Below are 22,025 nucleotides of genomic sequence, written 5' to 3'. Positions count from 1 at the left end.
TACCTCCACGCCAGGATTTTGTCTGACTTGAGCATGCACAACCCCGTGCATGTTTCAGAGTTCATGTACCAACTGAGCTGTTGGGTCCAGAAACAGTTTCCGTGAAGTTGCCAGAGGTGGTTGGCATGACCCCCAGTGAAAATGAAGTGTGGGGGGACGACACACACCTACTACACAGGAACTGATTAGAGGGCAGCAAGCGTATTTAGAGATCTGAAGGCAGCAGTGAACATGTGTCCAAGGGAAATGCTGCTTGCCAAACCCCAATTTCATGGGTTAAAATCCCAACTCTTGTTGCACCCCTATTTTGTATGCTTCTCCTTTATCCCTACTGTTAGGAATTTTAATCGAAATTAAATCGTATACTGATACGGCGATCAAAGCTTGGCGTCTCCCCCACCCCAATCTCAATCCCCTGAGTTAATAATGAGCTTCCATGGAAACCCCTCAGGAGCTACTGATGCTCGCAGCCTCTTCTACCTGGCTGTTCCTGTCTTTAAGGATACCCTCGTCAACAAACGACAGTGTCGTGAGCTATGCTCGCAAATCACTGAACTGATTCAATGAGGGGGCATAGGAAGCCATCTGTAACCAGTCTGTCATTAGCACAACTCACAACAGAGAACTCAGGACCAATGCCTGAGTCCTGCCTCGGGGGTAGCGCTGTAGGGCAGAACCCTACCTGGCTCTAACTGCTGTAGACAGTCAAAAAGAGTGGAGCAACAGGACAGCCAGTGTCTGCTGGAGAAACACCTGCTGTTGCAAGTACGGAGTATGCAGAGCCCTTTTCCAGCAGATCTGGAAGCTTCCTGATTGAATGTGAAGAAGCAGATTGGTAGAAATGATAACATTAAACTGTTCTCCAACACCATCTGAGAACATCCAAGGGGAAAACTGCAGAGGGATGTGCAAATTTCAAGGAACACAAATGATTCCCCAACTGCAAACAAGCACCATGGGCTCTAGATTAGGAAGCACCAGTAGATTTTGCTTCTCAGCTTCTTAGGACACTGAAGGCTATTTTAATATAAATGAGTCTCACGCTGCAGAGGGGAGTCAGGAGGTGGGGGTGGCGCACACCTTTAATCCTAGCTTTCAGAAGGCAGGTGCATCTTTGAGTTCAAGGCCAGCCTTGAGTTCCAGGACAGCCAGAGCTACCTTGTCTCGAAAACAAACCAAAAATAAATAAAAACCAAGAAATCCTTAGTCAGGTGTGATAGTGTACACCTTTCATCCCAGTACCTGGGAGGCAGAGACTGGAGGATCCCTGTAAGCTTGCGGCTAGCCTGGTCTACACAGTGAGTTCCAAGTCAGCCTGAGCTAGATGATAACAGGGACTGTCTCAAAACAAAAAACAACCTAAAAACAAAACCCCCTAAAGACAATTATCTAAAATCAAGTTTACAGAAGAGGAGAAAGCAGGCTGAGATGCGAACTGCGGAATTTCCAACGTTTAGTAGAAACACATATTCAGAACCCAGGAACTTGGGCTTTGCTGTAACCCTATAGCTCAGAAACCACCTCTCGGCTTTACTCACGACCCAAAACTAAAGACCCACACACACACTTGCAAGTGACCAAGCGGTTCTATCAGTACTTTAATGTCGTGTATGCCAGACTGTAGCGGAGGCAGCTACATGTGCACTTCTGTGTTCCCGCGCGGCACCCGCATCACAGCAATCCCAGCTTGTGTTCCACCATCAGGTGTGGCTCTCCCATCAGCTCACTCTGTGACGGATCTGGAGAGAAACAAAATCAGACACAGGAATGACTCTTCAGAGACAGACAGTAAGTTCAGGGGTCATCGTATGAGAACCTGAGACATTCAAAACCACCCCAATGTGATGATAAACAGGCTGCCTGAGGCTGGAGCGCAGAAGTGACTGCAAAGGGGTCAAGGGAACTTGGGATGAGCGGTCAAACAATTCTGCATCCTGACTGAGGGGACCCAGCTACACACATCTGTAGAGAACTTTTCACTTAAAAATGAATGCATCCAATAGCATATCAGTCAGATATAATATAGGTGACTCAAGAAAAAGAACAGGGGGTTGGAGACATGGTTCAGGAGTTACAAGCGCTAGCTGCCCTTCTAGAGGACCCAGGTTCGAATCCCAGCACCCATATGATGGCTCAGAACTGTCTGTAAACTCAGTAGCAGGAGACCTGGCACCCTCCTCACACAGACATACATGCAGGCAAAACACCAATGCACATGAAAGCTTTTTGTTGAGACAGGGTTTCTATGTTAACCAACCCTAGGTGTCCTGGAACTCACTCTGTAGACCAGGTTGGCCTTGAACTCAGAGATTCTCCTGCCTTTGCCTCCCTAGCATTGAGATTAAAGGTGTGTGCCACCACTGCCCAGCTATAAGTAAATCTTAAAAAAAAAAAAAAATGAAAGAAAAAGTTTTTTTCCCAAAGTTCTGATGTTTCTGATGGCTTCTCACCTGACTAAGAATTCACATTGCAAAAAAATTTTTAGATGATTAATATTTTTAGTTTATGTGCATTGTTATTATACCTGCATGTCTGTCTGTGTGAGGGTGTCAGATGCCCTATAACTGTCATGTGGGTGCTGAGAACTGAATTCCAGTCCTCTGGAAGAGCAAGCAGTCAGTGCTCTTAATCACTGAGCCCTTCTCTAGCCTCTTCAAAAACATTTTATCTTTTCTGTTTCCTGTCCCCATCAAAAACACACAAACAGAAATTGGAATTCCAAAGCAAGAACATCTTAAACCCCACCACCACCTCATGTGAGAGACTAGAAAGCTGGAGTGGACTATGGTAAGACACCAGAGCCTTCGATGGTCCCGTCAACAGGGGCTCCCTGGAAAGTCTCTGCCCTCTCAACACTGACCGAGCCCAATGCATAAACCAGGAGTGTGCACAACAGGAAACTAATGGATGCGGGAGCAAAGGGGGTTTGCCGAAGCATGGAGAATCGGCTCGAGTGGTGTTTTAGGTTTTGAGCACACAGTTAACTCTCCTTCAGCTCTGCCTTTTAATGCTCTGATTCTCTCTCGCCAAAACACAAGTACCCAGCAGCAAGGCACTAGTCCGCAAGTTAGGAGGCGTGCCCTGAGCAACCAGGAGACAGGAGCAGCCTTTCCTGAAACCAAAGCTCATTTGCCGTTAGTAAGGGGGTGAGGACACCTCGAAAAGCCCTATTTCCTGGTGCTCTCATAAAATGTGCAGAACTGAGTTAGCCAACACTCCCTGAGGAGACTGAGCTGCGGTCCAGGCAGTGTGCAGAGAAGCCAGGGAAGGGCTATGCAGTGAACACACACACACACACACACACACACACACACACACACCGATGGAGTGCCCGAGGGCAGGACTGACATCAGGAGTAGAGCAGAGGCTAAGGAGACTGAAATGCACAATCTGAGGACAACAGCTGTCCGGAGTGATTATCATGAAATCCCATCGTAGGGCTGCGAATAAACACAAATGACTCCAACCAGCCTTGATTCCCCCGGGGACACTGACTCTGTTGGCTCGATCCCCTTGTATAGTACAGGGGCGTCCATAGTGTTGAGCGTCACTCACCATTAAGAATATCCTCAAAACCAATGGTCTCATCATTGCCCCGCAGAATATCCAGCGACAGGTTTGAGCTTGGAAGGAATGGAAGACGCTGAACCTGGGGGAGAAAAGGGCGGCGTTAGAAAAATCGAGGGGAAAGGCAGACTGTGTGCCATAATCCCATGCTCTTCCACGCTTTATTTGAAAAAGTTACAAAACTAAGTAAAATTGCAGTTTAGCCAGTGGGAAAAAGAGAATTCAATTTAGGTGCAGACCAAGTTTTAAAGTGTGTTGGCATTGGAACAGTAACTTTTACTAACTTAACTAACCCTTCATGTCTGCCTGTGTTTACGACCACTAACTAACCCTTCATGTCTGCCTGTGTTTACGACCACTAACTAATCCTTCATGTCTGCCTGTGTTTACGACCACTAACTAACCCTTCATGTCTGCCTGTGTTTATGACCACTAACTAACCCTTCATGTCTGCCTGTGTTTATGACCACTAACTAACCCTTCATGTCTGCCTGTGTTTATGACCACTAACTAATCCTTCATGTCTCCCTGTGTTTTAGGGTATTGCTTCTGTTGGGGGTGGGGTCACATACCGTGTAACTGTTGTGGGATATTTGTACACCGTATGAAGATGCACTGCTGTGACTGGTGTAATAAAGAGCTGAAGGGTCAATAGCTCGGCAGGAGGCATAGGTGGGACTTTCAGACAGAGAGAGCTCTGAGAAGAAGAAAGGAGTCACCAGGACAAAGAGGAAGCAGGATATGTAGGAGGAGAGGTAAAAACCACAAGCCACAGGGCAGTATGTAGATGAACAGAAATGGGTCAATTTAAGTTATAAAAAACAAGCTAAGCTAAGGTCAAGCTTCCATAATTAATAAGAAGCCTCCATGTTGTTATTTGGAAGCTGGATAGCAGGACAAAGAAAGACTCATTCCACGAGATGAAAAGCAAAGCAAACTTGCAGAGCCGAACACACCGCCTCACTTGAGCACAGGGTGACCAGGTTTCTGAGGAATCCCAGGCAAGCAAGCAAAGGACACCTCACTTCTAGGCTGTTCTGCACCGCTTAGAATAAAGGTGAAACACAACCTTTTCAAATGCACTGGTAACCGAAAATGCAGACCAAGCTCACTTATAAGGCTTTTTAATCAGTGTCCTTCAGCCAATGTAACCTCTTTTGCCAAGCCCTAAAGGTAGGTAGACTGTCAACCAAGTGAGGCATCAGCGAAGCACAGGCTGTGCAGGCAGAAACATCTGGATTCACATTCTGACTGACCCAATCACACAGCTTTGTGTAAGTCACCGTCTGAGGGAGCGGACACAGACAGGGTGTGCTACACAGCCTGCACACGGCAACCGCTGCCACAGCCGGCGCTCAGCACACTCAACCACACACAGCCTGCACACGGCAACCGCTGCCACAGCCGGTGCCCAACACACACAAACGTGACCAAACTCAGTTTTCAGTCCCGCTGCAGATCACTTTACACTTTACCAAGAGGATGAGGTGGTCAGCGACTAATGATGCTAGGACTGAAACCCCATCACCACCTGCAGATAGTTATGGGGAGATCTACCCTTACCGTTCAGACTGAAGATACTATTCTCAATTGTCAACAGACTAAGGTGTTATCTGATCTTTACAATGTGAAAAACTTTCTCCAGTTGTCATTCAAAATCAAAAAAGCGGAAGCATGGAAAGGAGAGAAGGAAGAGGAAGGAACAGAAATAGAAACAGGAACCTATAAATGGAGAAGAGAGCAAAGGGTCTGGGAGGCAGTTAAGTCCGGGACAACCGCGAAAGAGCATCCAAAGTGGGGCTTGCAAAATACAAGCAAGGGACCAGGAAAACAAGGAGCCAAAGCCTTTTGACAAAATGGTAGTAAAAACTCAGGCCATCTATTTTACTAGCAATGTGTAACTTACATCAAGGCAGACAGAAAATAGAGGATGCTAACAGTTCTGTGGCAGTCATTGTTCCGTGGAATCTTCAGGACGGCCCTGTGCTACTCGCGCACTGTCTTTCCAGCTCACACCAACAAGGAGCTGAGAGATGGCTCAGCAGTGACGAGCAGGGGCTGCTCTCCCGGGAAACCAGGTTCCCAGCACCAACATGGACGCTAAGAAGAGCTTGTAACTCAGTTCCCAGGGGATCTGGCCTCTGCAAACACGACACACATGGTGCGTATACATATATGCAAACATGCATGTAAAGTAAGCCTAAATAAACCTTAAACAGCAACAAATGTGCTTCAGACTGTTAAACTTGAGTTTGGATTAGATGGTACAGCCTATACTCAGACTTGAGCCATTTCATTTAAAGCCATTTTAGAGCCTTATTCTGGTAGAGCAGTACTTAAAGTAGCTTCCAGAACCACCAGCCTATAAAGCCAATGGCATTCATAGCACTGACAGCAAGACTCAAGGTTAGCTGGCAAGAGAAAGGAATCCACAGTACAGGAAACAAATGCAGGAAGGCCCAAAGCAGGAAGCAAGAAGCCAAACCATCAGGCAGTTGGGTTTCATCCAGAAGGCAAAGTGTGGAGCATATCCAGTGAGATCTACTTTACAGGCACTCTGGGTGGAGAGCAGGGGCCGAGAGGAGCAGGGCGAGAATCGCTGCAGTAGAACGCACAGGCAGAGTAAGGACCAGACGTCTGGGGGCGGGAGCGACAAGGCTCTGAGCGAGGCGACCACGGCAGAAGCCTATTCGCCCGTAAGTCATGAGCACTAAGGAGTTACTCTTCATGGGACCATGGGAATTCGAGGTGCCGGCTGGACCTTCCAACCAAGGACCAGGAGAACTTCTAAAAGTCAACAGCACAGGAGGAACGACGAGGACAGGCAGAAAACAGCGCGGGACCATCAGAGCGGCACTAACAAAACCAGTACTTCAGCTAACAGACCAAAGGAACCACACACAGCAGGGAAAGGGTTTCAGAGAGGAAGGGGGACATAGGTTTGAGGTCGGCGAACATCACGGGGAAAAGGAAGGAGCTTTCTGTGTCTAATACTACAGTGTTCAAGTGAAAGGGGGTGAGAAAATGTCTGCACTGTTCGGGAGCGAACTCCCCCATGTGCCAGAGCCGGGAGCCACAGGCACAGAGGAAGAGGAAGCAAAGGTGTCCAAGAGGGACAGGGAGTTGTTCCCGGAAGTAGTATGATGCGATGGAACCCAGAATACGGGCAAGGGAAGGATGTGTGCACACAGCCACTCCGAAGCAATAGGTTCACCCAGTTGTTCGACAGGAACCCACAGAGGGCAGAGAAACAAAGGCTGACAGCTGTTTCCAGACACCGCATCTACCCCAAGAAGACGCTCTCCATTACACAGCTCTGCCTCTGTGAGGCAGGAAGCGACGTGCAGAAAGCCACCATGAAGACACCGGCGCACGTGGGCCGAGGACAACCCACCTGCTGCACCGCCTTGAATTCCATCTGTAACTTCAGGGGAGCAAACAGACCCTGGATGTTCCTCAGGGTGGAAAAGTTCATCTTGTCTTGGTTGAGCTGGAACTGGAGAAGAAAGAGAGCAACTCTGACCCAAGTGCTTGTTACGAAGGCGCCAGTGCCGCTCTGAATGCACCACGCTGGTGACGCTGAGGCTGAGCCCCTCCCACAACTGATATAAAGTGCTCTTGCTAATTTCGCCTTGACAAATTCGGTAACATTTACGTCTGAACATCTGTGTGTGTGGTGTACCTATGTGCTCGTGTAGATGGCAGCCTGCAAACGGGGGCAGAGGTCAACACCAGGTCTCTTTTCAAGGGTTCCCCACCTTATTTTTTGAGACACGGTTTCTCGCTGAGCACAGAGCTCACAGACTCAGCTGGGTTGGCCAGTGAGCACCAGGGATCTGCCTGTCTCTCCCAGCAGCGCCCTCTGCTGTACCAAGAGTGGAATCCCAAAGGTCTTCTAATGTGAACTCAAACCCCCACACCTCCTTCTATTTTTCTAGCAGAGGATAACAAGAAAGTCACAGGTAATGTACTCACATTTTTTTCTGATAATTCAAGAGGATGGCTGGGCAGAAGTTCATTTTTCACACAAGAAAACCTAAAGAGAGAAAAACAAAATATTTAACAGATTACACATCATTCTCCACCACAGGGTAGGCTGCATGTGTAACTGGAGTTCCGGGCCAGGGGGTGGGCTCAGTGGGCGAACATTAGCAAGCAAGAGGGCTGGGGCATGATCCCCCCAACACCCTCAAAACTGATCACACAACAGGAGTGTGCACGGGAGCTCTCTGGAGGTGAGAACCCTGTTCTCATCGTGATGGTGCCGACCAGGACAAGAACAGAAACTTTGTTAAAACACATAGAACTATGAAAGAGAAGACAGCCACATTAAAAACGTGTCTACTATAGACAGTGGTACTCAAGATTTCAATTACCAGAGGGGGCTTTCCAGAGACGGATACTACCTCAAGTCCTCCGTCTGTAACAAAGAATTGATAGTAATGCCACTGAAAAGCTATGGCTAGCTATCTTTATAGATTTTTACCAATTACATATTTCCACCAAGTTTCATTTTTATTTTGATGTCTTTCCTAGATTCTCATGTAAATCTTCTAATAAAAATTTTAAATAGTTTTAAAAGGGTTTACTAAGCGCGTGTTTATTCTCCCTGCCACTTTGATGGGGCGCTCTCCTAGGACAGAACCACCAAGGCTCGTCAACGCGAACTGCGTCTTTTCTAAAGCTTCGTCAAACCACATGCCTAAGGGACCCACAGCTGGATCCAGACCAGTGGTCACTGCCAAGCTAAGGACTGTCTAAGGCAACATCTGGGGGCTGAAAGAAATCCTAGGCACTGGGTACTGTCTATGGACAGAACGTCTTCAGAGAGGAAGACCACAAAATCGGCTCTTTGAATGCAGTCTTACTGGTTAATTGGGAAGAAAAGAAGTAACATTTGATGTGGAAGGAAAAACTCACCAGGACTTGGTTGGCAACTAGCCTATTAATTTTCTTTAAAGATTTATTTTTATTTGATCTGTGTCTGTCTGCATAAATGTATGATGTTCCCCCTGTGCAAGCCTGGTTCTCACAGAGCCAGAAGAGTGTATGTACCTGATCCCCAGAAATGGAGTTACAGGTGGTTAGGAGTAAGAACAAGTGCTCTTACCTGCTGGGCCGTCTCTCCAGCCCTTTGCCTAGTAATTTTACAACAAATCAAATTATACCTCAACTCAAGAGGCAATCAATATTCTACAAATCCCAAAGGGATTATGTACATGCTCAGACCCAGCACTAGAATATCATTCCATTGCAGAAAAAGTTAACATTCAAATTAAGATGTAAATTCCTTACAATTTATGGATGGGTATTTATGGGAAGCCCTATTGATCTTGTGTGACTGAGCAGAAAAGGGATGTGCCAAGGACAGACTACTAGAAACATGTGTCTAAACCCAAAGGAAATTACAGATGCAGGCACGACAGGGAAAAGAGAAACAGCAGCAGCCAACACTCACTGCCTGGTAACAGCAGGTACCACTTAAGTGTTTCCAGGGATAACTCCCACAGCAAGAGATGAGCTGTTCGTCCTGTCATATCTGAGAACACTGAGACAGTCAATTTAACAACCTGTCAAGAGACACGCATCCAGGGGACAGCAGAGCTGGAACCCAAGCCAGGCAGCTGCAGCATCATCCTTTCTCTCTCTCTCCCCTCTTTTATTTTTTGTTGAAAATAGACTTATTTCATAGAATATATTCTGATCAATTCTGATCACCATTTCCCCTCCCCTAGATCCTCCCAGGCCCTCCTCGCCTCCCCAACCACCCAAATCCACACCATTTTTTTCTCATTGGAAAACAAACAGGTAAATAATAATAATAATAATAAAAACAACCAACCAACCAAACCAGAACAGGACAAAAAACAAAGAGCCAAAGAAAAAGCATAAGGCACACACACAGTCATTAAGACACAACATTTGTAAACACAGAAATCCCATAAAAACCAGAAACCATAAGATATAAGCAAAAAGGTCTGTAAGGTTTGAAAAAAAAAAAAAAAAACCTCCAAAGTTACGAGTTTGTTTTGTGTTGGCTGTCGCCCGCTGGACATTGAGCCTGCCCTGAAGTGTGGTTTGTAGACGTTCTCCTACTCCACTGAACAAAACTCCTTTTTCCTTCGCAAGAGGTTATCAATTGGAGATAGTTTCTGGGTTAGGGATGGGGGGCTGGGACCTGATCTGGCTCTGACCTTGTGCAGGCTAGGTTCTTGCCAGCACGGTCTCTGTGAGTTCCTATGTGCGCCCGTTCTGCTCTGTGGAGAAGGCCTTGTTTCTCTGGTGTACATGATACCTTCTTAAGAGAAACTTGGGTGTTTACGTGTGTGCGCACCGCACACAGCACACAGGTAATGCACAGGCAGCCCAGAAGCTGACATTAAGGGCCTCCTGTGTTGCTCTCCACCTTATATTCTGAGGCAAGGTCTCTCGCTGAACAACACATTGTTCAGTGAGATTGGCTAGGTTGACTTGATTTTTATATGGGTGCCAGGGATCCAAACTCAAGTCATACTTGCCCAGTCTGGGGTCAATCATTTTAACTGCTATATTCTAGTGTATCCCATCGAAAAGTTGAGTATTCCAGCAGTTAGTAACGACAGGAGGTCAATGCCTCTCTGAGTTATGAGCAGTTAAGAATCCTACCAAATCAAGGGGAGGGGAATCTATCTCAGTGGTGGAACACTTACCTCCCATTGGATGGCATCTTAAATCCAATCCCCAGGAAGCCCCATAGAATCCTCCAATCACCCCACAGGGTACCACACACTAGGAGGATGCCCTGCTCTCACTCTGATGAGATGCTTATCCCACTGCAAAGGACTCCACACTCCATCTGAGGAAGTCACTCACTCCAACCCAAACTCAATCTACATTTACAGCCTTTCAAAAAGACAACCTGAAAAGAACCCACACGATGCACTTCCTTAGCGCAAGGCAGCCACAACCCTCCACATACCCTTTCCGGAGAAGATCATTACTCTCGAAGGGCCCACTGGCTGAGAGCTCCGTAACTGGAATGCTGTCCTTCAGCTGCGACCCCAGGCCTCTGGCGTTCTGCAACACAAAGTCAGCACAGCAGTTAAAAGACAGACACAGACAAAGGCTGTGTCTTCAAGGAGCCAGGGATCTACACAGATAGAGCCGGAAGTAGTGGCAGCCACCACACAGGGCACCGCGAGGAATACCACATTTGGGGGAAGAAGGACTCTTGCTCTGACTGCTGAATGTGCCAGTAGGGAAAGCATTTTATGAAAAAAACAACATAAAGACACGAGCATACAAACAAACTACAACCAGTCTGAGACCGACTAACATATTAACATATTAATGAAACAGCAAAATTCAAAGATGGATAGTCACACACACACACAACACCTGAATTCCGCCCTAAAACTGACAGTCTTGGAAGGTTTATGGTAAGACCAAGCAGATTCACTTCACTGGAAAGAGGCCTCCCTTAGTTTAAAGCAATGTTTACCACAAGGTAAAGGCCGAGGACAGAACACTGGGGAACACGGATCCTTAAGGACAGATCTATGAACAACAATAAAAGACAAAGAGTTAAGGCATGACACCTAGGAACATGAGGTCATAGGAACTAAAGAGAAGAGGGGGGGTTACTATAAGTAAAAATTAACCCAGCTAATTGAGATGTCGTGAAAGCTAAAAGCAGCGCCTCTGGAACTGATACACTGTCACCTACAGCTAACATCACTATCTGCTCAGGTACAGAGAAGTGCAAGTCTGTGGGTAACCTGGTGTCTAACACTAGTCTAGAACCAACTATTCTGAGAACACAACTTTTTGACAGATTTTGTTCATGGGGGTGGGGGGGATATGTCACCAGCACCCCCCGGGTCTTGCTTGAGCCTCATCAATTTTTCCAATTCTGCACAGCAAGGTTTTCCTAAAAAATACAACCTTGAGGGGCAGTGGTGGCACGCGCCTTTAAGACCAACACTAGGGAGGCGGAGGCGGAGGCGGGCAGATCTCTGTGAGTTCGAGGCCAGTCTCGTCTATAAGAGCGAGTTCCAGGACAGGCTCCAAAGTTTTAGAGGAACTGTCTCAAAAAACAAAAACAAAACAAACAAAAAAACAAAAAACGAAACACAACCTCACCACCAAACTACTAAAGATTTCTTTTATGCTTCATTAACATCAGCAAAATAAAGTCCAGGGTCCTGAATCTGCAAATCAAGAGCCTACACTGTGCCCATCCCTTCTCACAGGAAGCCATGTGGATCAGGAAGAGAACCTGTAATCTAGCATAGACTGTCACCTACTCTGTGGCTTCCAGGACTGGACCCAGGTGATGCATTCCCAATGCTAACTGACATCACCACTCTACACTCCTCCTGCAGACTGCTTTACTGAAAAGTGACAACGGAGAGTTCTCTAAGCACTCTGGTATTGCTGTCCACATCTTTCCGATGTCCTGGAAAATATCAGGAGGACTCCGTAAGGTCCTACCTAGTACAGTGTCAGTTAAAAGTCAGTCTACAAAGATCTAAAACCATTCTCTTTTCAGAGTGTTCCTCACACTCCTTTACAACAGTTAGCGGTATTTGCTAACACAAGCTTTCTGGGCGTGGTCAGGTGAGCGGCAAGGAGTGCTTGTATCAGGTCTGTGCCAGGGTGACTCAGGAGTCTGCTCGAGGAGAAACAGAAAGTGGGAAAGTAGGAGAGGCCAGAAGGGGGAGAGAGGAAGTTCAAATACTAACCAATACGGAAAAACTGCACCCCAACTCATGGCACAGGGAGAGATGTTTGTAAACCCAGGCTGAGTTGTATAAATACGACCTGCGGTCGTGGTCAGAGCTTGGGGCTGGAGGCTCCTGTCATCCCGAGGGAGAGGGAGAGTGGCGGAATAAACACCCACACAAGGCTCGGCTTTCAGATGTGCCCTGTGAGTCCGCGCCACTACCGGGAAGGGGCGTGCAGGCCTGGGAGGCCCCGGGGACCGAAACGCGCGGTCCTAGGGGAACCAACACCACCCGAGAGCGTGCAGCCCGAGTCATGCCCACGCTAGACTCCCTTCGGGAGCGCGCAGCCAGGATCATCCTCGAACCAGACACCCGCCGGGACCGCGCAGCCGTGATCGTGCCCGCGCCACCGACACCCGCTGCGATCACGGCCATTCGTGCTCACTCACCATCCTGGAAACCGCTCGGCACAAACCTCTAAACCCGCCACAGTCAGCCGGCCAAGCTGCTCACTTCCGTTTCCGGGGCCGAGCCCCCCACATCCGCCGGAAGTGCGTCCGTCCGGTCAGGAAGGAAAGAGGGCGTGGGAGGAGTAGGGAGTCTCTCTGTGCCGGGGCTCCCACGCTCGGGATCCCGGGGGACCGAGGATCAAGGGCGCAGGTTGTGTGTGCGCTGGGCCTGGACTCGCGTGGACGGTTTTATATAGGCGTGTGCAGATGCCTAGTCTTCCCATAGGCTATGCAAAGAGGTCTGGGGCGTGATTTCCATGAAGGTTTGCTGGTAAAGCAAAACTCGGACAAGAAGCGTTTACATTTTTATAAGTCAAAGATCCAAGGCTTGGTGTGTGTGTAGGACCCAAAGAAAGGAGCAAGCTAACTTGGTCACTGAGCTACAGCTGCAGGCGGACTCCAAGGGTTGGGAGGTGTGGGTGTTATCAAACTGGGGGAGGAAGAGGGTCCGGCCCAAGTCAGGTCCGGCCACCCGACCTCAATAAGTCAGTTAAAAGCGGAAGGCAGAAAAAAAGATGCTTGGTCAATGTGACCACACTGGGAAGACACAAAGACTTGGAAGCTCACTGGAACAAAATCCTTATTTCAGTAAAATGTGTGTGTGTGTAGCAATTTAAGTCAATATCATCATAGTTAATATATATTAGGCTCTTATCGCTACATACATGCTCTCATATCAACATACTGCATATCCCACGAGTCATATCCCTACGTCTTTCCATTAAATTTAAGAATTTCTTAAAAATGCTTTGTTTGACTGGATGTGTGTATCATGTATGCGCCGGGTGCCCTCGCTCCTTTGTGATGGTTTGCTGTATTTGTCAACACAAGTCTGGGAATCTCCTGGACCTGGAGTTTTAGGTAGATGGTTGCGAGCCACCCTGTGGGTGCTGGGAACTGAAACAAGCCCTCTGTGAAAGCAGCCGGTGCTCCTAATCGCCGAGCTATCCCTCCATTTCCCTTGGCTCTCATTTCTAGAGTACAGTACTACATGGAGGACAAGGCTGAAGCCGCCTCGCTTAGGGAAGAATGAGGCAGCTGGTCACTTCGGTTCTGGGGGGGGGGGAGCATAGAGAGACCAACGCTCTTGTCCCTCCTGCTTTCATCTTGATATTTCCCTGGGACTGCCTGGGACCACGGGATGATACCTCCCCCATTCAGGGTACAAAAGTTTTAATTAAACTGTGGAGATGACCTCACAGGTATGCCCAGACTATGACTTCTAGGTCAGTGGTTCTCAACCTTCCTGATGCTTCGAAGGTTCCTCATGTTGTGGTGACCCCAACCATAAAATTATTTTGTTGCTTTTTCATGGTTGTATTTTTGCTACTGTTATGACTTGTAGTGTAGCTATCTGATATGTGACTCGCTCAATGGGGTTGTGATTAACCATCCTGGGGCTGGATGGGCTTCCTGGTTAAGAGCACTCGCTACATTTCCAAAAGACCCAGGTTCATTTCCCGTCACCCCTGTCAGTGGCTCACAGCCACCTGTAACTCCAGCTCCGGGGATACAATACTCTCTTACGGCCTTGACAGGCACTGCACTTGGGTACACAGACACATACACATGAATAAAAAATCAATGTTAAGAAGGCTAACTGTCATGATACCAGTATTGCTTTGGTCCATGAACTCTTTATTAAGTGTTCACTACAGTGCATTTAAAATATCTATTTACATGTCTGTCCCTCCAGGAAAATTCTAGCTTCTCATATGTGTTAGGAAAAATCTTAAGAGCCTCTGAATGATGCCATGGACTACATGGCACCCGTTGCTGCTTGACAAGATGCCAGCATTTCGACATTGCAGACCACGCTTCTCCTTTAATGATCCTCATTTCTCATGGGAAAGTTTGAGCGGACTTTGGTAAAGGATAAAAATGTGTACGACCATAGCCTCTCTAAACAAAATGGAAGCAGGAATTCCATTGTGCCCTCCTAATTACACCAAGAACAGGAAAGTTAGCGATGTACTAGACACACCTGATCCCAAGGGTGAAGTGCCTACAGTTCTGATCCAGAGCCTGAGGCCATTAAAGGCAAGAGTTTAGTTAATAGATGGAGAGAAATCAGGAGGGCGTGGCATAGGGCGAAAAGAGCAAGATATCAGGACCTTCCCTTTCGGGAGCGATATAAGGAGAACAGGCCCATAGAGTAAGTAAGATTAAGTAAGAAATTATAGTATAGTATCTGCTCCCCAGAAGTCCTTCCTCAAGGTCAGGCAGGCGTTCGGCTGAGGGTCTCCACTTCAGTGAAGTTCCTGCTTGCTAAAGCAGCTCTTCTCTTCATCTCTGGCAACAGCAATTTAAGGGCCTTTCATTAACAGCTGGCGCCTGTTGTCAAGGCCAAGGTTAGTGGATTTCACAGTCCCTGATTTCACACGCCCCTTTTCTCCCATTTAATCCTATGTGCAGTAAAAGGTATAGACTTTTTTCCATTAAATACTGCTGGCAGTCATCCTGATTTACCCTCAGATTGTGTCCTTGTGGTAGCCCCCTCCCTCTCCATCTCCTGGCCCCCACACCCACCGACTCCACATATCCTCTTTGGGACCTGAACCCCGCCAAAGCAGGTCTTTAAAAGATTGACCCTGTAGTTAAGAGCACTGGCTAGTCTTTCCAAAGATCTGTGTTCACGTTCTAGCACCCACCTGGTGGCTCACAAATATCAGTAACTCCAGTTCCAGGGGAGATGATGCCCTTTTTTGGCCACTACAGGCACTGCACACATGGTGCAGACACACATGCAGGCCAAACACCCAAACACAACTTTTTTTTTTAAATGTTTAAATTATTTAAAAGTTGTAGTTTTAAGTATTGTCTGACTGGGCTGAACTGTTTGGGAAGGAAAAGAAACTAATGAAACCCTCCAGCTCACAGCTCACCGTAAAGCTGGGTACTGGGAAGAGGGCACCAGAAGATACAGAAGGACAACAGTACAGAAACTTGCCACGCAAATTATCCCATAACTTCAGAAACGGCGTGGCCGTGGCATGCCTATGGATAATACATTTTTCAATTCCCTTTTTCTTTCATTCGTAATCATTTTTAGTTGGCACACAAAGCATAGGCTTTATTGTGTCGTTTTTCACAGTATACAGCTGCTCTTTCTTCTTCTTTATGCCACCTCCCCTATCCCTCGGGCTTCTGTGGTGTTTTGTTTTTTAGTCTCCTTTTTAATTAATTTGTTTTACATTCTAACCCCAACCTCCCCTCTCTCTTCTCCTCCCAATCCCTCTCCCTCCTCTCTGTCATCCCACCCTCCCCTGTATTTGCTCAGAAAGGGGCTGGTCTCCCATAGGTATCAGCAAAGGATGGCGGGCTGGCTCTTGGCAACCTATTTCTCCTGCTGGCTTGTCTTGCCCAGTCTGAATACAGGGAGGGGGAGTGCTTGTTCTTGTGGCAGCCTGATATGCCATGGCCTGCAGTACGCAGGTCCATTTTATCACATTGTACTGGGGAGGCAATACACTGCGGTATTGGGAAGGCAGCTAGGAACTCGGGGTCCTTGTGCTTATTTAACATGTCCATGTTTCCTTACTTCTAGAATGAGACAATGGTAGCATTTATCTCAGTTTCTGGGGGCCCGGAGAGCAGCCTGCGCATCACATTCCAGCACTGTGGAAAGCTGGCCTGCTGGAAGGGAGCCTCCAGCTTCGCTCCTCCCCAAAGTGTGTGGTGTCTTCAAGCAATGGGCTCTTGTTGTCCAGTTGGTGAACAACCAAGAGAATGCCAAGGACATGTAATGTTTGAGGTGCATCTGGAACCTCCCTTTGGAACAACGCATAAAAAGGTATCCCACACCTGGCCTTGGGATTTTTGTTTAATGACTCATGGTTTTTAAGAGCTGCCTTATCCAGCCAATGCAGGATATCTCCAAATTCTTTGGGTTTTGTTTTTGTTTTTTAAGCTTATACTCCCCCTCCCCTTTTTTTAAATTTGGGTAACTTCTTTTTCCATTTACTTTACATGCCAACTAGTTTCTCCTCCCTCCTCTCCTCCTGTCCTCTCCCTTTCCCCATTTATCCCCCCTCCCTCCCCACCCACTCCTCTTTCATCTCCATTCAGAAAGGGACAAACCTCCCATGGGCCTTTTCAGTATCTAATGAGATGATCACGTGGTTTTTTTCCTTTCAGTTTGTTTATATGGTGGATTACATTGACAGATTTTTGTATGTTGAACCAAGTCTGCTTTTTAATTGACCTACAAGATAATAGGTTTCCATGTGACCTTTTCACAATCCTCTGTCTTGGTTAACCCTAGCCCCATCCTCTTGTCTCCTCCACCCTCCCACCTCATACCTATCAAAACATTTTCACCCTAGAATTTTTCCTCTGCTTTCATATTGCCTGTGCTCTGCCACCTCCCCCTCCCCCTTTTAGGCATCCCCACTCCAGTGCCCCCATTCTGGCTTCCATGACTCTATCAGTATTCTAAGTTAAACACACAAATCTAAAAACTCAAAGCTCAGATCCCCTGAGAGGATGTCTGTCTTTCTGGGCCTGGGTTACCTCGCTCAGTATATAGTATTGTTTAGTTCCATACAGTTCAAATGCAGATTTAATAGCTTCATTTCTCTTCTCCACTAGAGAAAATTTCATTGTACACATGTACCATGCTTTCATTATGCACTCAGCAGTTGATGGATGGATTGTAGTCTGATTGCATTTTCTAACTACTGCAAGTAGAGCAGCAATAAGCACAGATGAGCAAACAGCTCTATAAGATACAGAGTCCTTTGGATGACTGCCCGATAATGGTATGGTTGGATGCTATGGTAGTTCTATTGCTAGACGAAAGGTTTTTCATCTTATCTGTAGATTTATTTATTTTATTTTATATTTATGAGTGCTTTTGCTCACATGTATGCCTGCATACCATGTGCATGTCTGATACGGACAGAGGCCAGAAGAGGGCCATGGATCTCCTGGAACTGGAGTTACAGATGGTTGTAAGCCACCCCGAGGATGCTGGGAAGTGAGTCTGGGACTACTACAAGAACAGGTGTTCTTGACCACCAAGCCATCTCTCCAGCCCTTATTTCTGGACTTTTGAGGACTCTGATTCCCATAGTGGCTGCACCAATGTGCACTCAACCACAGGAACTGGGGTGTCCTCACATCCTCGCGGCTATTCGCTGTCGCTTGTTTGTTTGTTTGAGACAGGGTCTCACCATGTAGCCCTGGCTGTCTCGGTATGGAGACCAGTCTGACATCAGAGTCCAGAGATCTTTCTGCCTCTGTCTCTTGAGTGCTGAATAGCACAGCTTTCCAGTGCACAGCACCCTGCCTAGCCTTTGTCTTCTTGAGCTTAGCTGTTCTAACTTAGGGGAGGTGGACTCTCAAGTCGTTTAAACATGCTTCTCCCTGGCGGCTAATGATGTTGAACCCTTTTTTAAAAATGTTTATCAGTCATCTCTCTCCTTTTGAGGATCTATTCAGGTCTATAGGGTTTTGTTTTTTTTAAAAAAAATATCAAAATGTTAACTAAACTTAAAGCAACTTCACACTTCAGCTGACTCGGTTCTGTGCCTCCACATTTGGGCCGATTGGCCTCATCACTCTTTACACTTTTATTCCTTTGTCCGACAGAGAATTGTATCATTGTGACTCCATTTTTATTTATTAGAATTACTGTTGTTGGCGGCCGCTTGTTTGTTTAGCTTCAAGTTGAATCTACAGAGCTTGGGGGAACTGACGTCTTTAAGGTGGAACTTCTCTGTTCATGTCATGTACTTCTCCATCTGTTAGTGTTGTAGAATTCTACATGATGTTCTCAAAATATTCTTGTTAGATTTGTTCCTAGGCACCTTACATTGAATTTAAAGGGTGCCCTTTTAAAATTAAGATTTGCATCTCTTTTGACTGATATACAGAAATGAAGTTGACCTCTGTTCATAGCTGAATTCTCTCTCTCTCTCTCTCTCTCTCTCTCTCTCTCTCTCTCTTTCTCTCTCTCTCCATCCCTCTCTCACTCCCTCTCCCTCATGTGTGTGTTTGGCACATGTTTGTACTTGCACACAAATGCACATGGCTGCATGTGGGCACCAGTGCCTGTGGAGGCTGGAGATTGCCCTCGGCAGTCTTCCTTGGTTTCTCTCCACTCTATTCACTGAGGCAAAGTTTCCCATTAGAACCCGGAGCTCTCCGATTCAGCTGGTTCAGCTAGCCAACATGCTCTGGAGATTCCCCTGTCTCCACCTCCTGAGTGCTAGGGCTCCACGTGTGTTTTTACCACACACGCTCAGCATTTATGCAGGTCATGGGAATCCAAACTCTGGCCACCATGTTTGATCAGCAAATGTGTTACTGTCTAAGCCACATCACAGCCCTGGTTGGGCTTTCTTATCATTTGGGGAAGCTTCTTTGAGTTTTTTTATGTAGACAATGTTTAAAATAAATAATGATGGCTTGGGTTTTTGTTTGTTTGTTTTTTCTTTCCACATCTTACAATCCCTCCTACTCTGTCCTTGTGTTCACAATGCCTGGACCTTCAGCACGGAGTTTTTAGGAGTGGTGAGACTGGATATCCTCATCTTGTTCCTTGTTTTCTCAAAGCACTGTCTCTAGTTCGTTTAAGAAGCATTATATGCATGGAAGATGTTTTTAAAGATACACTTTATTAGTATGCTAAGAACCAACCCCCATCTTTGTTTGACGAAGACGCTTTTGTTTGGTTTATTATAAACAGCTTGTGGGTTTTTCCTGGTTGCAAAAAACAAAACAACGAAACGAAACGAAACTTGCTTTGAAACGACCATATGTTTTTTCCTATTTAAGTTGTTAATGTACATTTTCTAATACCACAGGCATCTTCCACTCCTGAAGTAGCCTTGCTGATCACACACACACACACACACACACACACACACACAGGGGGGGGGTTCTTCCATTTTAAGCCTTTGAGTCAACAATCAAGATTAAAGTTGAACTAATCTCTTGTCATATGATGGTTCAGAGCGCTCATTGCGGGGCCCAGCAGGTGCATCTCTTTTCACAGACTCTGGGAGTGTTTAGGACTGAAATGATCTGTTCCTGGAATCTTGGGAAACATGCCTATAAAATGCCTCCACCTGTGTTTCCTCTGTGGGAAATCTTTGGAGCCCTGATAAGGTTGCGTTAGTACTCGGGGTGATAAACTATTCAACCAGCTTGTGAAGCAGTTCTTCCCAGACTACAGAGCCTATGCAAACTGCATGGCCAGGCACTTTGGTTCCACGCAGGAGCTGATATTTTCAAGCTCAGAGTTCAAATTTCTTAAGTCAATTTTGTTAATTGTATGATTTCCTCAGATTTGATGTTTATTAGTAAATTATCATAATTTTTTTTCTGTGTGATCATTCCTGTATTTACTTACATTTCCTTTCCCATTCTGACAAGTGTGTGTGTACACTTTCCTTCATCAATGTTTTGGTTTTCTTTGATCATTACTATTATTGTTGTTCTTTTGAGACAGGATCACTTTACAAAGCACTGGTTGTCTTGGAACTCACTGCTTAGACGAGAACCAGGCTGACCTTGAACTCACAGAGACCCATCTGCCTCTGCCTTCCAAGTGCTGGGATTAAAGGCCATCACACCCAGTTTTTCTTTTTTAAATTATATTTTATTTATTTGTGTGCTTATGCTGTAGTACATATACAAGTACAATGTGTGTACATAATATATATGCATAGCTATATATCCACACCAAGTTCCTTTTGGTTACCATTTATTATTATTTAGTATTACTATTGATCCTTTCACTGCCAGGAGCCATCAATTGCCAGTAGTTCCTGACATAGGGATATGACTCTTTGACAACCTCCCCTCTCCATGCTGGAATTTCCATCTAGCTTGAGCTTGTGCAGGGATCTGTACGCTGTCACAACCACTGTGAAGTCATATGTGCAGCTGTCCCTCTGGGTGGCGTCTGAAAAACACTGCTTGGCTGTGTCACTCGCTCCCTCTGGCTCTTACCGTTGTCCTTCTTTCTTCAAAGATGACCCCTGAGCCTTGGGAGGAGGGATTGTGTGTGTGTGTGTGTGTGTGTGTGTGTGTGTGTGTTTCCCATTTAGGACTAAGTATTCCAAACTCTCTTATTCTCTGCACATTGACAAGTTAATCAGTATCTTAATTGCTGTTCCATTGCTGTGACGAAACACTATGACCAAGGCAACTTATAAAGAAAGGCTTTCAATGGGGGGCTTACTTACAGTTTCAGAAAGTTAGGCCTGGTCATCTTGGCAGGGAGCATTGGAGTAGACAGGCAGGCATGGTGCTGGAGCAGCAGCTGAGAGCCCATGTCTGATCTGCAAGTTGCGGGCAAAGAGAGAGTCAGGGCCTGGGGTAGGCTATTGAAACCTTAAAGCCCAACCCCAGTGAGACCCCTTCTCCAACAAGGTCGAACTTCCTAATCTTTCCCAAACAGTTCCACTAATTGGGAACTACATATTCAGATATATGAGCCTATGGGAGCCATTTGCCGCCACAATCACTCTCTAGATAAGGGTTGAGAGGTGCATTCATCTACAGGTATAATGAAAAATGATTTAATACTATACCCATTTAGCAGAATAATAGTAGTAGGGTCTTCACTAGGGCCTTTGATCTACCTAGCTATGTTAATGGTGCCAGACCTAAATTGAATCTCGAGTGGGCCTTAAATTCAAAGAAGAAAGTGTTTGGCTAGTCCTGTAACACCTGTGCCATTATTGCACCAGCGGGCATACCTAATCTGGCCAGTCATTATTGTAGCTTGCGGGGTTCACAGATGGCTAAGACTGATGATCACTTTCCCCCTCTGGTAGTGTGCATAGAACCTTCTAGGACTATTAAAGCTAGCCAGTAGGGATGAAGCTTCCAGGTGAGTAACAACTTCATTTCCCCATGTTCTATGTCTCAAATATGTGGTATCTTCGGCAATAGGTCTTATTGTTGACTTCTGAAAAGCAATTAAGAGCACTGGCAATAGTCTACAATGTCCAGAGGGGTTTATGGAAACTCACTGATCAACAACTCCAAGAAAGGATAAGCAATTCCTTGTACTGAGCCTTTATTTTGATAGTGTATAGTATCTTATAGTATCTGGGAGAGGTATTATCTCTCTGCTACAGGGTAATTCCACTTAAATTTTTCTCATATGACATATATGTATATATTTGAGAAAACTGGGAGTTAACCTTTTAAGCATGGTGGTTGTGACTCATAATTGCCATTTGAAAAAAAAGTCATGGGTCTTGGGAGTAACAGGAGTATGACTCTT

General features: G+C 46.2%; 1 protein-coding gene across 1 annotated transcript; it reads right to left on the bottom strand.

Annotated features, from left to right (window-relative positions):
• Nucleotides 1-1,567: 1,567 nt before the first annotated feature.
• On the bottom strand, nucleotides 1,568-12,877 carry Pomp (proteasome maturation protein). The gene is made up of 6 exons (XM_085685171.2): nucleotides 12,722-12,877; nucleotides 10,526-10,623; nucleotides 7,543-7,603; nucleotides 6,962-7,063; nucleotides 3,556-3,649; nucleotides 1,568-1,739 (listed from the first exon to the last, which is right to left on the bottom strand). Exons 1-6 carry the CDS (start codon nucleotides 12,722-12,724, stop codon nucleotides 1,672-1,674), a joined length of 426 nt encoding a protein of 141 aa, XP_085541297.1. The 5' UTR covers nucleotides 12,725-12,877; the 3' UTR covers nucleotides 1,568-1,671.
• Nucleotides 12,878-22,025: the final 9,148 nt, after the last annotated feature.

The sequence above is a fragment of the Myodes glareolus genome, chromosome 2 (genome assembly GCF_982192425.1).
Source record: "Myodes glareolus chromosome 2, mMyoGla1.1, whole genome shotgun sequence".
Lineage (NCBI taxonomy): Eukaryota > Metazoa > Chordata > Mammalia > Rodentia > Cricetidae > Myodes > Myodes glareolus.
This window is presented reverse-complemented; position numbering and strand designations above follow the sequence as displayed.

Excerpts from the sequence above, each read along its gene's own strand:
- Pomp (XM_085685171.2), bottom strand. Across the intron at positions 7,604-10,525 it reads AATGATCTTCTCCGGAAAGG|GTTTTCTTGTGTGAAAAATG; the intron begins GTATGTGGAGGG and ends TTCTCTCTTTAG. Across the intron at positions 3,650-6,961 it reads AATTCAAGGCGGTGCAGCAG|GTTCAGCGTCTTCCATTCCT; the intron begins GTGGGTTGTCCT and ends TTTCTCCCCCAG.